The 13,968-nt window shown below is 42.2% G+C and overlaps 1 protein-coding gene across 1 annotated transcript in view; it reads left to right on the top strand.

The window, feature by feature from the left end:
• Positions 1 to 13,968, top strand: part of cdh17 (cadherin 17, LI cadherin (liver-intestine)) — a 40,821-nt gene continuing 26,853 nt past the window's right edge. The window contains 4 exon segments of the mRNA XM_034174875.1: positions 1 to 17; positions 4,567 to 4,623; positions 5,043 to 5,138; position 5,213. Coding sequence (XP_034030766.1) covers positions 4,576 to 4,623; positions 5,043 to 5,138; position 5,213 — 145 coding nt within the window. The 5' untranslated portion in view covers positions 1 to 17; positions 4,567 to 4,575.

Genomic DNA, 13,968 nt, shown 5'->3' on the forward strand with positions numbered 1-13,968 from the left:
TTGATCGCTCCTGTAAGGTAAGTACAGTCTCCTCAAGTTTTCTCTGACTTTTTTTACTATTCAGAATTTAATGTCTGGTCAATTTTGAGTTGAAGGCAAAACAGTTCATATCTGTTGGGTTTTAGTTTTGCTGTTTTTGTAAGTTCATAGTAGGAGTACTCTGAGCTTGACTTTGATAGGAATTGCTATAAGTCCTATCATGGCTGTCTTCAGTGCAGGGCATTATGGGAAACAAGTTTGGTCAGCGATCAAGTCGCCATTTACTTACAACTTTCCCATTTTACCCACCAACACTGATGCAATAAATAATTTAATTTACAAAATAGGTTCACATTAGTAGAATTTGAATGAGTGACCTATTTGTTTAATGTCAGACAGCATAAACCAAAGAATAAAATATTTGTAAATAGTAGTGGAAAATACCCCCATAAATTAAAGTCAACTTTGTGTTCTCTTCGTGAATGAAGCAGCTCAGTATGCCGTGTTACAAAAAGGTCATTAGTCATGACTCAATGTCACCTTCACTCTCCTGCACTCCGCGGGATTTAAACGTGCTCGTTTACTGTATTCGTTTGTTTCTAAAATATTTTGCTCGCTCATTTCACTCCACTGCAATATGCTTAGTTTGATATTAACAATGGGGCAAATTTTGTTCATTATGCAAGGAAATATTGTTACAGATATTACGTAACGTCCTTGAACACAACACTTTATATGTATTTTTGTGTTGACTTTGTTATTACAGAGTTACATGAAAACATGTTCAACCTAAAATATTCATATAATGTCCCGTAAATGATTAGTTTGATGTTACAGAGATGTGCAACTCTTCATTTGATATTGAAACAAAGACAACAGATTTTATTAAGAGACACACACCTGCACGCGCAAACACACGTTCCAGACTGTAACCTGTTCAACATTTTGCAACGAATACAAAGTCATTGGGGATACACACCTCAGATGACCTTTGGCTCCCTGCGTCAAACTGACACTGAATCTAATTTACAGGAAGTGCAGCTTTGAACAGCATACTTCATTGTGGCCTTACATGTCAGATCTTTCGCTTTTTTGCTAATACACATATAGAGCTGTAAAAAGACATTTACAAACATACTGGCTTAAATCTTTAAAACTCAAAAGTGCATCCAGAAAGTATTCACAGCACTGCACTTTTTCCACATTTTTTTTATGTTACAGCCTTATTCCAAAGCCGGGGAAATTCTTTTTTTTTTTTTTTTTCTCAAAATTCTACACACAGTACCCCATAATGACAATGTGAATATACATAAGTATTAACAGTCTTTGCCATGAAGCTCAAAATTGTGCTAAGGTGCTTCCTGTTTCTTTGAGATATTTCTGCAGCTTAATTAGAGTCGACCTGGGGTAAATTTAATTGATTGGACATGATTTGGAAAGGTATACACCTGTTTACATATAAGGTCCCACAGTTGACAGTGCATGTCAGAGCACAAACCAAGCATGAAGTCAAAGGAATTGTCTGTAGACCTCCAAGACAGGATTGTTTTGTGGTACAAATCTGGGGAAGGGTACAGAAGCATTTCTGCTGCTTTAAAGGTCCCAATGAGCATAGTGGCCTCCATCAACCGTAAATGGATGAAGTTCAGATCCACCAAGACCCTTCCTAGAGCTGGCTGCTCGTCTAAAGGCCCCCTGACCTGAGCATGCCTTTGACTCACGCAATAGCACGACCTGTGTCATGCTGAAGAGTAAACTTGTCTTTAATGGGTGCAGACAGGATGCACCCATTAAATGCACCCAGGCGTCAGTGCGTGCTATTGCGCACAGAGAATTTTGAAATGTTCAAAAAATCTTTCACGCATAAATGTTGTGCTACGTGGCGCGATCTAATAGCCAACATGATGTGCAGCATGTCAAGTGGAGTAAAGAAGTGAACAGAACGAGTGGTGAGGTCAGCAGGTCACATCAGAGTACAGCTCATCTGAACGATTATAACAAGAAGTTAAACCTGTTATAAACATACTTTAACAGCTGCACACAAGAAGGAAGAATCCATAACTGTTTTATCAAGCCATGACAATGTAACATAACAAATAATTTACCTTTTAGATGGCTCAAAATGCTTTCTGCAGCTTGTTAGGCGCGCGCAAACGGCTGAAGCTGGAGCGGCCCTCTGTGATCCATGAAGTGATTACAGCCATTTTCAACGGCCAATTTGCAGAGAAAATGATTAATTTGACACAAAATAATTATTTTATATACACAGCATCCAGCGCAGAGCGCATGGCAGCCGATAGAACAAAGAATGAAGTTCAGCTGAGAACACAGCGGATGGGATCATCACGACGACGTGCGTGCAAGTGCGTGAATCAAAGGCATGCTCGTGTCAGGGGGCCTTAAATGAACGATTGGGGGAGAAGGGCCTTAGTCAGGAAGGTGACCAAGAACCTGATGGTCACTCTGTCAGAGCTCCAGCACAAATTTATTTTAAAGTAATAGTTTGTTCTCTCTTAATTTTGTGAAATGTAAAAATGAAATTTACACTGCTGTGTTCACTATAGTAGAGCGAGTGGTGGATAATGAGCTGGCCTTCCCGTATGTAGACGTGGATTTGAATCTTGCTTGTCTGTGTCCTTGGATAAGATGCTTCATGTGCATTGTCCCAGTCCACACAGCTATAAATGGGTACCAGTCAGAATCCAGAAGTAACCTGCTTCATACTGGCATCCTATCCAAGGTGAGTCATAGACTCTCATTCGCTTCATGCTATGGAATCTTTGATAGGCACCAGCACCAATGGGCGTGAAGCCCTATATAGGACTTACTTTTTTATTCACTGTGCCAAATGTATTCCTCTTTAAACAGCATGAGGAATCCCAAAAGATTCCAAAAATTGATGGAATTACTTTTAAGAGCTTCTAAATGAGTAATCAACTATGAATTATGGCACTTGGAGAACCTTTTGCTGTGTTTAAGGGTGTGTAGAACTCATGGTTTGAGAAGCACAAGTCCTATATTGCCTCTGAATCCCACTGGTTCCAGTGCTTATCCCTGGATTCTGTAGTGTGAAGTGGATGACAGTCCATGGCCCATCCTGGGCATCATGGCAATCGCAGTTAGCTCCCCAGCCATTTACAGCTGGGCAGACTGTCCAAGGACACAAGAGTAGTGTGACCAGGAATTGAACCTTTGTCCTTTGTCTTGGTGATCAACTGTGAACTGTCTAATTTCTTGTTTTTGTTTAATGTTGATTTTGGATCAGTAACTTCCTCCTTGGTCAACAGCCTTTTACCTCGTGGTGATGGAGTTGCTCTCTAAAAGCTGGATGATGTCACATGATGGCTCCAAATCTCTTTATCACTTCCTCAGTTGTGATCTATTCCTAAGGTTCTGTTGGACCTTGAGAACAAATGTTTCGTAATTCCAGGTTGTTAATTTGGTCTTCCTTCCTCAATTATGTAAAGTCTGTATGATCTTACAAGTTGTATACTTTTGTATACAAGACTGTACATTTTGGGCAGCACAGTGCCTTAGTGGTTAGCACTGTTGCCTCACAGCAAGAAGGTCATGGGATTGATTCCCAGCTGTGCCCCTTTCTTTGAGGAGTTTGCATGTTCTCCCCGTGTTTGCGTGGGTTTCATCCGGGTGCTTCCTCCCACATCCACAAGACACGCGGGTTAGGTGAATTGGAAACTTTAAATTGTCTGTAGGTGTCATGCGAGTGTGAATGTGTTGGCGTCCTGTCCAGGATGTACCCCACCTTGTTGCTGGGATATGCTCCAGCCCCCTGTGTGACCCTTAATTGAAGTAAGCAGGTGTAGAAAATGGATGGATGGATGACTGTACATTTGCTCATCATCTTGCCATCTTTTGGAGATGGCCCTAAAGTAGGAACTCGACTTCTGGGGATCCAAAATTGTGTTTCAGAAGTTCTGGCATAATTCTTGAGGTTTTCTGCCTTTGCTGTTAAACTCTGTCGCACTACGACGCTAGTACTTCAAGTACATCCTTAAATGTAATGTAATGTATGTTGGTGTATGGAAACTGGTGACCAGCTGAAAAACTAACAGTGAATAAAAACAAATAAGTTTATCTTGCAACTGTTATATTTAAATAACGTTATGTGGAAATAAAGTCAACATTCTGATTTAGACATATTGTTTGATAAAATGGAATTTGTTCAAGTTGGACAAAATTGACTGAAATGTTTCACCAAGGTGCATATAAACTTCTGTCTGCAAATGTATCTGATAAATTCTCTGCTTGTCTCAAAGGACGTGTGAGGAACTTCAAGCACTGAAGACACCTTCTGTTTGAGACACTTGTCTCTGTGAATCAATAACATTGTGCGCCCAATGGAAAAACTGAGTTGAACTGTTACTACATTTACTAAATAAGAATTCAAAGCCGCTCTTATCCACGTACACGGCAGGAGGGCGCCGTGTGTAATGCATTTTGAGAAACAGTGGCAATCATTATGCAACAACGTGGGTTAAATCCTCCTCTTCACATTGTCACTCTGCCTCCTCAACCCTCCTGCTTCATCCTTCAACATTTGTTCTAACTCCCGTATCTCCTCCTCAGACGGTGATCATGACACCCATGGTGCATCTGTTGCTGCTCCCACTCCTGCTCGGCATTGTGAGTACAAAGTACTGCTGATGCCCTGCAGTACACAACCACACTAACTACACATGTCAGCGTGGATTATATTTTATGTTCTCATTTTCTTTGGATCACATAAAGAAAATGCTAAAGTCCATCAACACAGCGAAAGCTTAAACCTGTTGAAGTACAGCTGAAAGGAAGCACAATGTGTGACTAAACTCAATGTTGCCAATTTGTGTTGCTCAGTACACTTTTCTCGACAGTCCATTGGCGAGATGTAATGATTTCCTCTCTTGTAATGTAATTTTGGTTCAATAAATAACTGGACTGTAAAAAATTTGTCCCCAGTGTCTGAACACGTGGCAACAGAAGGACAAATGTAGGCGTGGACCTATTCTGACATACATATGAAGACTTTTGATGTGTGTGTATGTGTGTGTGTGTTCTAACAGTCTGGTGGGAAGGGTGTAGAGGAGAAGACAGGACCATTAGAGAACAAGGTTTTGGATGTGCCGGAGGGTACGTTAGTACCCTACCTCATCTATCAGGTATTACACAAACAGGTGTTAAGCGCCACCACATGCTGACTGTTGTTCAGCTTGTGACCTTTAAAGGTTTTCAGTGTGTGATCATTTAAAGCTACAGTATGTAGGATTTAGGGGTTTTTATTGTTAGAAGTGGAATATTTCATTCATAACCATCACTTCATTATAATTAATTACCTGCAACAATGAATTGATATGCTTTGATAAGCATAGAATGAGTTGATGACTTGGTTACTTTCATGCACTTCATGCTGGTGTTAACCAGTCTAGTCCAGTTGCCAAAATGTTGACCCTGCAATGTTAATTACTCTAAAAAAAATTTAATGGAAATGTGTTCTGTATATTTAGGAGAGCTGAATTAGACTGGTTGCTACCTGTGCACCTTGGAATACAAGCTAGCCGTCGCCACCCTCTTGGATTTTGCCCAATTTTCCAATTTTTGATCTGGATAACCTAGAATATCACACAATACCGCTTCTTAGGGTTTTTTGAGGGCAGGGAGTCAATTTCCGGAGTTATGTTTGGGATATGGGGTCCAGGTCAGAATGAAAGTCAAAGGTCAAAATAGCACACTTTAATGTAAATTCACTGTTCAAAGACAGTAGATAGGCATATTTCAATGAGAAAATGGCAAACAGCCTTAAACAGTACACAATCAGTACAACAGTACAGGTGCTGGTCATATAATTAGAATATCATGAAAAAGTTGATTTATTTCAGTAATTCCATTCAAAAAGTGAAACTTGTATATTATATTCATTTGGTACACAGAGACTGATATATTTCAAATGTTTATTTCTTTTAATTTTGATGATTATAACTGACAACTAATGAAAATCCCAAATTCAGTATCTCAGAAAATTAGAATATTACTTAAGACCAATACAAAAAAAAAAGGATTTTTAGAAATGTTGACTAACTGAAAAGAATGAACATGAAAAGTATGAGCATGTACAGCACTCAATACGTAGTTGGGGCTCCTTTTACCTGAATTACTGCAGCAATGCGGCGTGGCATGGAGTCCATCAGTGTGTGGCACTGCTCAGGTGGTATGAGAGCCCAGGTTGCTCTGATAGTGACCTTCAACTCTTCTGCATTGTTGGGTCTGGTGTGTCACATCTTCCTCTTCACTATACCCCATAGATTTTCTATGGGGTTAAGGTCAGGGATTAAGAACAGGGATACCATGGTCCTTAAACCAGGTACTGGTAGCTTTGACACTGTGTGCAGGTGCCAAGTCCTGTTGGAAAGTGAAATCTGCATCTCCATAAAGTTGGTCAGCAGCAGGAAGCATGAAGTGCTCTACAACTTCCTGGTAGGCGGCTGTGTTAACCTTGGACCTCAGAAAACACAGTAGACCAACACCAGTAGATGACATGGCACCCCAAACCATCACTGACTGTAGAAACGTCACACTGGTCCTCAAGCAACGTGGATTTTGTGCCTCTCCTCTCTTCCTCTAGACTCTGGGACCTTGATTTCCAAAAGAAATGCAAAATTTACTTTCATCAGAGAACATAACTTTGGACCACTCAGCAGCAGTCCAGTCTTTTTTGTCTTTAGCCCAAACAAGATGTCAAGCCAACAGTCTTCCCCATGATTGAGAGACCAGTTAAGGCCTTTGCAGGTGTTTGAGTTAATTAGCTGATTAGAGTGTGCCACATTAGAGTGTGTTTTCAATATTGAACCTTTTTCACAATATTCTAATTTTCTGAGATACTGAATTTGGGATTTTCATTAGTTGTCAGTTATAATCATCAAAATTAAAAGAAATAAACACTTGAATATATCAGTCTGTGTGGAATGTAAAGTAAGTCCCTTCGGCTGCTCCTTTGTTTGCACTCGGGGTCACCACAGCAAATCCAAGGTGGATCTGCATGTTGAATTGGCCCAGGTTTTACGCCGGATGCCCTTCCTGACGCAACTCCACATTACATGGAGAAATGTGGCGGGGGTGGGATTTGAACCCCGGAGCCTTCTGAACTGAAACCAAGCGCATTAACCACTTGGCCACCACCCCTGCGTGGAATGAATGACTATAATATACAAGTTTCACTTTTTGAATGGAATTACTGAAATAAATCAAGTTTTTCATGATATTCTAATTATATGACCAGCACCTGTAGTTGTCACAATCCTCTATGTCTCCTCATCCTCATTACTCCTCAGTGCTCCTCCTCATCATGATATTGACATCATCATCATCATTGTCGTTATCTACACCTTGCTCCTCTTCATTGTCTTTGGTGTCCATCTGATTTTTTGTGACTTGATTACAACAGGCGACGCTTCCCTCACACTTGCAATAGTTTGTGCATGAAAGGACTGTATGATTGCAGCTGCAACGTGCCTCACTGCATGCCTTGCCCTCTGCACTGCAGCTGCAGGTCACTACATCCAAGAGCGCTTGGGGAGCAACTGGCGCTGTTGATACGGTTTGTGTGATGGTGGAGCCTTGATACTCCAACCAAAGTTGGTAATATGTAGATGTTCTTCAGGTGGGTCACGTTGGTTTGCTGCCTTCCACAGTAGCATCTGAAGGTGAGCTCGAAGCACATGTAGCTGCAGGTTGTCATCAGTTGGCGGCAGTTCTTCAGTTGGCGGCAGTTTCTTCAGTTGTGGCGGCTTCTTATGGCTACGGTAGAGGCGAGGTATGTGCATCATTCATTGTCGTACAACTCTTCTGTCTATAGAGAGGAGGAAGATACTGTTTGCTGTCGCTTTGAGGTGATCATGGATCAGGCCAGGCTCTCCTAGCACTTGATCCAGACCTGGTGTATCTATCTCCAGGATATTGAGTGCTGACTGCTTTCCTTTTTTTTTGAAGGGGTACGACACCATATAGCAGCCTGACAGTCCATGGGTACCGCAAAGCTGGCTGCAGTTTCTGGGGCTTAACTGCTCAACAGCTTTGTTGATATCCAGGACATCACATTCCACTTTTCCATTTGAATCTTGGCGATGACCTGCATCCTTGATGTCCAGTACACCAGGTGGATGAAGATGTCTGTATCATCATTGAGGATGCAGATTGTCTGGGCATCTTCTGCTGCGTCCTTCAGCATGTAGCTGCAGAGAGTGATGTCTGCCTCAGTATGGGTGGCGGCACAGTTTCAGCTTGTTAACAAGCTTCATGCTGTGTGGAAGGAAAGTAGCCGCATAGGATGTTGTTGAGCAGACTCTGTTCGTGGCATTGTGAAGAATAGCTTGTCGGCATGGAAGGGGTGTGTGGGGGTAAACCGCAGCTTCTTGGTCATACCTGTCAAACAGGACTATTTTCTTTGAGCCAGGGGGGTAGTGGGCCAGTCGAGCACGAAAGCTTGTAGCCAGATCTCCTGCGGTCCCAGCAACTGGCCATACAACATGGTACAGCAGCTTGACTGGCATCAATCAACATCACATCTGGAGCAGGTAGATTCTTGACTGAAACACCGAGACACTTGATGAGCACGGCCTTGTTGCCCTTCCTCATACATCCGTACTCATCAATCAGGGATGTTGGGACTGGACTCAGTTCAAACTGGAAGATGTTGGATAGATCTACGCTCTGCTGCTACCCAAGACCAACAGCTGATTGAACAGTGTCTCCAATGTCACAGATGGCCTTCCCCTTGATAGCGACTGCCTTCTTGAGTGCCTCCATTGATCTGACCATTTTCTTTATGAGTTTGTGGAAGTCACTGCTCAGTGAAGTGGAGAACTGCTGCTTTGCTCACTCCCAATAGTCAGTGCATCCTGAACATTCACTGTGTTGGGTGCCACTTGGCCATTGCAGACGTTATAGACTTGGATGCATCTCGTTGACGGGGTGAGTGTACTCATCCAGTCTCTTTCTTCCCTCTCCTTTCTCCTTGTGTTAATTCTTCTGCTCTCTATCCACTCAACCATGTGACTTCTCCTCATCCCCAGCTTCACTATATAGCTCTTCATAGTGATGTCGAGGTGGGCACACACACTGAAACTGTTGACCCACACAGCCACTTGATTGGCGCTAGTCGATATGACCTTCATACCTCCAGCATCCTTTTCCTCACTTGATATGTGACCTTTGACCTTCATTTTGACCTTGACCTTGACCCCACATCCAAAACATAACTCCGGAAATTGACTCCCTGCCCTCAAAACCCCCTAAAAAGAAGTATGGCATGATAATCTAGGTCATCAAGATCAAAAATTGGAAAACTGGTCAAAATCCAAGAGGGCAGCACCAGCTATCAATCAATCAATCAATCAAGTTTTATTTCTATAGCACTTTACAACAGTTTTCACTGAACCAAAGTGCTTTCCAATAGCACCAGTTAGAGATAAATAAAATAAAAAGAACAGTACGAAAAACACAATAAAACACAATAAGAGCATCCAAAATAGAATAAAAACAGACAAAAAAGTGTCAAAGCAATTATTTGCAAAAAGCTGCCCTGAACAAGTATGTTTTTTTAACTTAGCTTTAAACAGAGGCAAGCTATTAATGGACCTCAGTTCAGGAGGTAATGCATTCCACAACTTAGGACCTGCTACTGCAAAAGAACGGTCACCCATTGTTTGGACCTGGACCTGGGAACCTCCAGAAAGTTTTGGTCAGCAGACCGAAGTGCTCTGACAGGGTTGTGTGTTTTAACATGTCACATAAATAAGTAAACATAATAAGGTGCAATGCCATTTACAGCTTTAAAACAAAACTAACAGTTTAAAATCAACTCTAAATGGACTGGAAGCCAGTGCAGGGAGTAAAGTACAGGAGTGATGTGGCTGTGCTTCCTGGTGTTGGTCAACAGGCGAGCAGCAAGCATTTGGACCAGTTGGAGTTGGTTTAGAGAGCCTTGAGTGATACCAACATACAAGTGCATTGCAATAGTCAATCGGGAGCTGATTAAAGCATGCATAGCCTTTTCAAGGTCCTTTTAGAAAGGGTTGACTTTTGCCAGGAGGTCTCAGCTGGAAAAAAACTGGCTCTTACCACACTGTCAGTTTGTTTCTCAAATTTTAAACAGTCGTTCAAACAGCACACCAAGGTTCATCTTCTATCTTGAATTACAAGAAACGCTCAAAGTTGCACAGGTAGCAGCTAATCTAACTCAGCTCTCCTATCTATACCAGAACACATTCCATGAAAAACATTAGAGTAATTAACATTGCCTGATCCCATATAAAACCGACTAGTCTTCTCTCACACACCTCCAACTTGTGCAAATACTGCTGCTCCTTTTTCATCATACACTTCTAGAAGTGCGCATGTTATGCCTGTACTTTACTCGCTCCACTGGCTTCCAATTCCTTTGGAATTGATTTTAAGTTTTTTTATTGTTTGTTTGTAAAGGTATTACTGACCTTGCACTTTCTGACTGTCTGAAATTTTAACTCTCTGCACTTAAAGCAGGACATTACGGGCATCTGGTCAACTTTACTTAGATTGTTCTGAGATCAAAATACAAAGTCTGGTGGGATCGTGTTTTTGCGGTAGCTGAACCCAGATTGTGGAACAAATACCTCCTGATTTACGTTACTATTTCTGAACCAGCACTTTTTAAATCAAAGCTTATTTATTTAAACCGGCTTTTAATACTTAGTGGTGCAGTGACAAGCTTTGTTTTTATGTACCTCTTTTAACCTCTTTGGACACCATCTGGCTGCTGTAAACGGTTGATATAAATAATGTTGATTGATTGAGTTTTTCCTATCTAGACCGGAGCGGGCCCCCTCATGGAGGCTGCCATGTTGCAACATCATGTTGATACAGTAGCCCAAAAGGGACATGCATCTTTGTCTTTTGCATTTTGCAACATGGCCAGAAAATTGGAAAAAAAAAAAAAAACAGCGCAATCATAGTTGCTCCCAACTTAGCCACATGGGGTGCGCAGCCAGTACATTCTGAGTGCCGGTCCCAAGCCTGGATAAATGAGGAGAGTTGTGTCAGGAAGGGCATCCAGAATAAAACAAGCCAACCCAACTATGCAGACTAAGAATCGAATTCCCATACCGGATTGGTCGCAGCCCGGGTTAACAACGTCCGCCACCGGTGCTGTTGCCAACAGGGTGCCGGTGGAAATGGGCTACTGCTGGGCAAAGATGACAAAGAAGAGGAGGAGAACGTTGCCACAAACAGCGGGAGATGAAGAAAACTAGAAGGGTGGAAATGAGAGTGGGGACTTTGAATGTTGGTAGTATCACTGGTAAAGGGAGAGAGCTGGCTGATATGATGGAGAGGAGAAAGGTAGACATATTGTGTGTGTAAGTGGAAGGGAAGTAAGAGCAGGAGCATCGGCGGTGGGTACAAGTTGTTGTACCATGGTGAGGACAGGAAGAGAAATGGTGGTTGGGGTCATTTTAAAGGAAAAGTTTGTTAAAGTGTGTGGAGGTTTAAGCGAGTGTCTGACAGGGTGATGAGTGTGAAGTTGGGAAATTGAAGGGGTGATGATGAATATCATCAGTGCATATGCCCACAGGTAGGTTGTGAGATGAAGGAGAAAGAAGATTTCTGGAGTGTGTGTTAGATGAGGTGGTGGAGAGTGTGCCCAAGCATGAAAGAGTGGTGATAGGAGCGGACTTCAGTGGGCATGTGGTGAAGGGAACAGAGGTGATGAGGACGTAATGGGTAGATATGGTATCAAGGATAGGAATAGGGAAGGACAGATGGTAGTTGATTTTGCAAAAAGGATGGAATGGCTGTGGTGAATACCTACTTTAAGAAAAGGGAGGAGCAAAGGGTAACATATAAGAGTGGAGGAAGGTTGCACACAGGTGGACGACATTCTTTATAGGAGATGCAAGCTAAAGAAATCAGACTGTAAGGTGGTGGCAGGAGAGAGTGTCGTTAGACAGCATAGGATGGTTGTTGTAGGATGACTTTAGAGGTAAAGAAGAAGAAGAGAGTGAGAGCTCAACAAAGGATCAGATGATGGAAGCTGAAGGAGGAAGACTGTTGTGTAAAATTTAGCGAGCAGGTGAGAGAAGCACTGGTTGGAGGGGAAGCAATTTTGGACAAATGGAAAAGTACTGCAGATGTGGTGAGGGAGACAGCTAGGACAGTACTGGGTATGACATCTGGACAGTGGAAGGAAGACAAGGAGACTTGGTGGTGGAATGAAGAGGTCCAGGAAAGCATAAGGAGAAAGAGGTTGGTGAAAAAGTTTTGGGATAGTCAGAGAGATGAAGAAAGTAGACAGGAGTACAAGGAGATGCGGTGAAAGGTGAAAAGAGAAGTGGCGGTTTATAACGCGGTTCACCTTTCACGGCCTCGCAGTTTCGCGGATTTTTTTAGTCCAATTTTGCATGCCTTTTTTTTTTTTTACAGTGCATTGTGTTCTGCGTGTCTGTTTATAAGAATCTTCTCGCCCAGAAGAAAAAAGAGCGCCAACAACTACTCATAACTGTGTTCTTCACTCGGAAAAAGACACCTGCAGCGAGGTGTGAGTGGAAAAAAGGCACGGCGTCAGGACAAGAGGCGTGATCAGAGGAACTGTGAAATACTGGTCAGTCACTATCTCAATTATTATTATCATATCACTATTTAATTTCTTATGTGTCCAACCTCGTAGGTTGATCGTTAAAATTAAATTCGTTAGTTCTAAAAGCCATCATAATTATTTATAGGAAACGTTCTATTTTTATTTGGGCCTGAAAACAGGTTGGTCTTATTTTTCTACTAAGGTTTGAATTTTGAGAGTGTTTACACATGAGAGAAGAGTGAGAAAATGTTCATGCCTGATTGAGAAAAGTGTATAAAGTGTGTAGTGAGGGGTTTTTACAGCCTTAAATGTCTATAGTAATTGTAAAAAATAACGCTGACTACGTCGCGGATTTTACGTAATACGGGCTATTTTTAGATTGTAACTCCCGCGATAAACGAGGGACCACTGTAACACTTTTTTGATTATACTACAAAACAATTGATACGATGGCCGCTTTTGACGCTCTATTGGCAAGCGTCGTGATTGGTGGAGTTCTTTTTCTTTGCCGTCTTCCTGACTTCCATGTCGTAAAATGAGGGTGTGTCTGAAGCGGAAGTCTGAATATTTATGGGCGTGTTTATTATAATTACGATTGTTTTCACCCTCCGCATTTATCAAGGTCACGTCAGGCGTACGCTGGAAATGGGCAGGTGCGCACTGCTTGATACATGTCACGGCAACTTTGGTGTACTTCAAATTTACACCGTAAATTTATGCCACAAGTGCGCAACTTTGATACATGAGGCCATTGTGTGTTTGTGGACCTTAGAAAAGCTTATGATAGGGTGCCAAGAGAAGAGCTGTGGTATTGTATGAGAAAGTCTGGAGTGGCAGAGAAGTATGTTAGGGTAGTGCAGGACATGTACAAGAATAGTGTGACAGTGGTGAGATGCGCAGTCGAAATGACAGACCCATTCAAGGTGGAGGTGGGATTACACCAAGGATCAGCTCTCAGTCCTTTCTTGTTTGCAGTGGTGATGGACAGGTTGACGGATGACATCAGACAGGAGTCCCCATGGACTATGATGTTTGCAGATGACATTGTGATCTGTAGTGAGAGTAGAGAGCAAGTTGAGTCTAGTCTGGAGAGGTGGAGATATGCTTTGGAGAGAAGGGGAATGAAAGTCAGTAGAAGCCAGACTGAGTACATGTGTGTGAATGGGAGGGAGCCCAGTGGAATAGTGCAGTTACAAGGAGTAGTGAAAGTAGATGAGTTAAATATTTGGGGTCAAACTGTTCAAAGTAATGGAGAGTGTGTTTAAGAGGTGAGAAGAGAGTGCAGGCAGGGTGGAGTGGGTGGAGAAAGGTGGCAGGAGTGATTTGTGACCGAAGAATATCAGCAAGAGTGGTGGGGAAAGTTTACAAGACAGTAGTGTGAGACCAGC

The sequence above is a fragment of the Thalassophryne amazonica genome, chromosome 7 (assembly GCF_902500255.1).
Source record: "Thalassophryne amazonica chromosome 7, fThaAma1.1, whole genome shotgun sequence".
NCBI lineage: Eukaryota > Metazoa > Chordata > Actinopteri > Batrachoidiformes > Batrachoididae > Thalassophryne > Thalassophryne amazonica.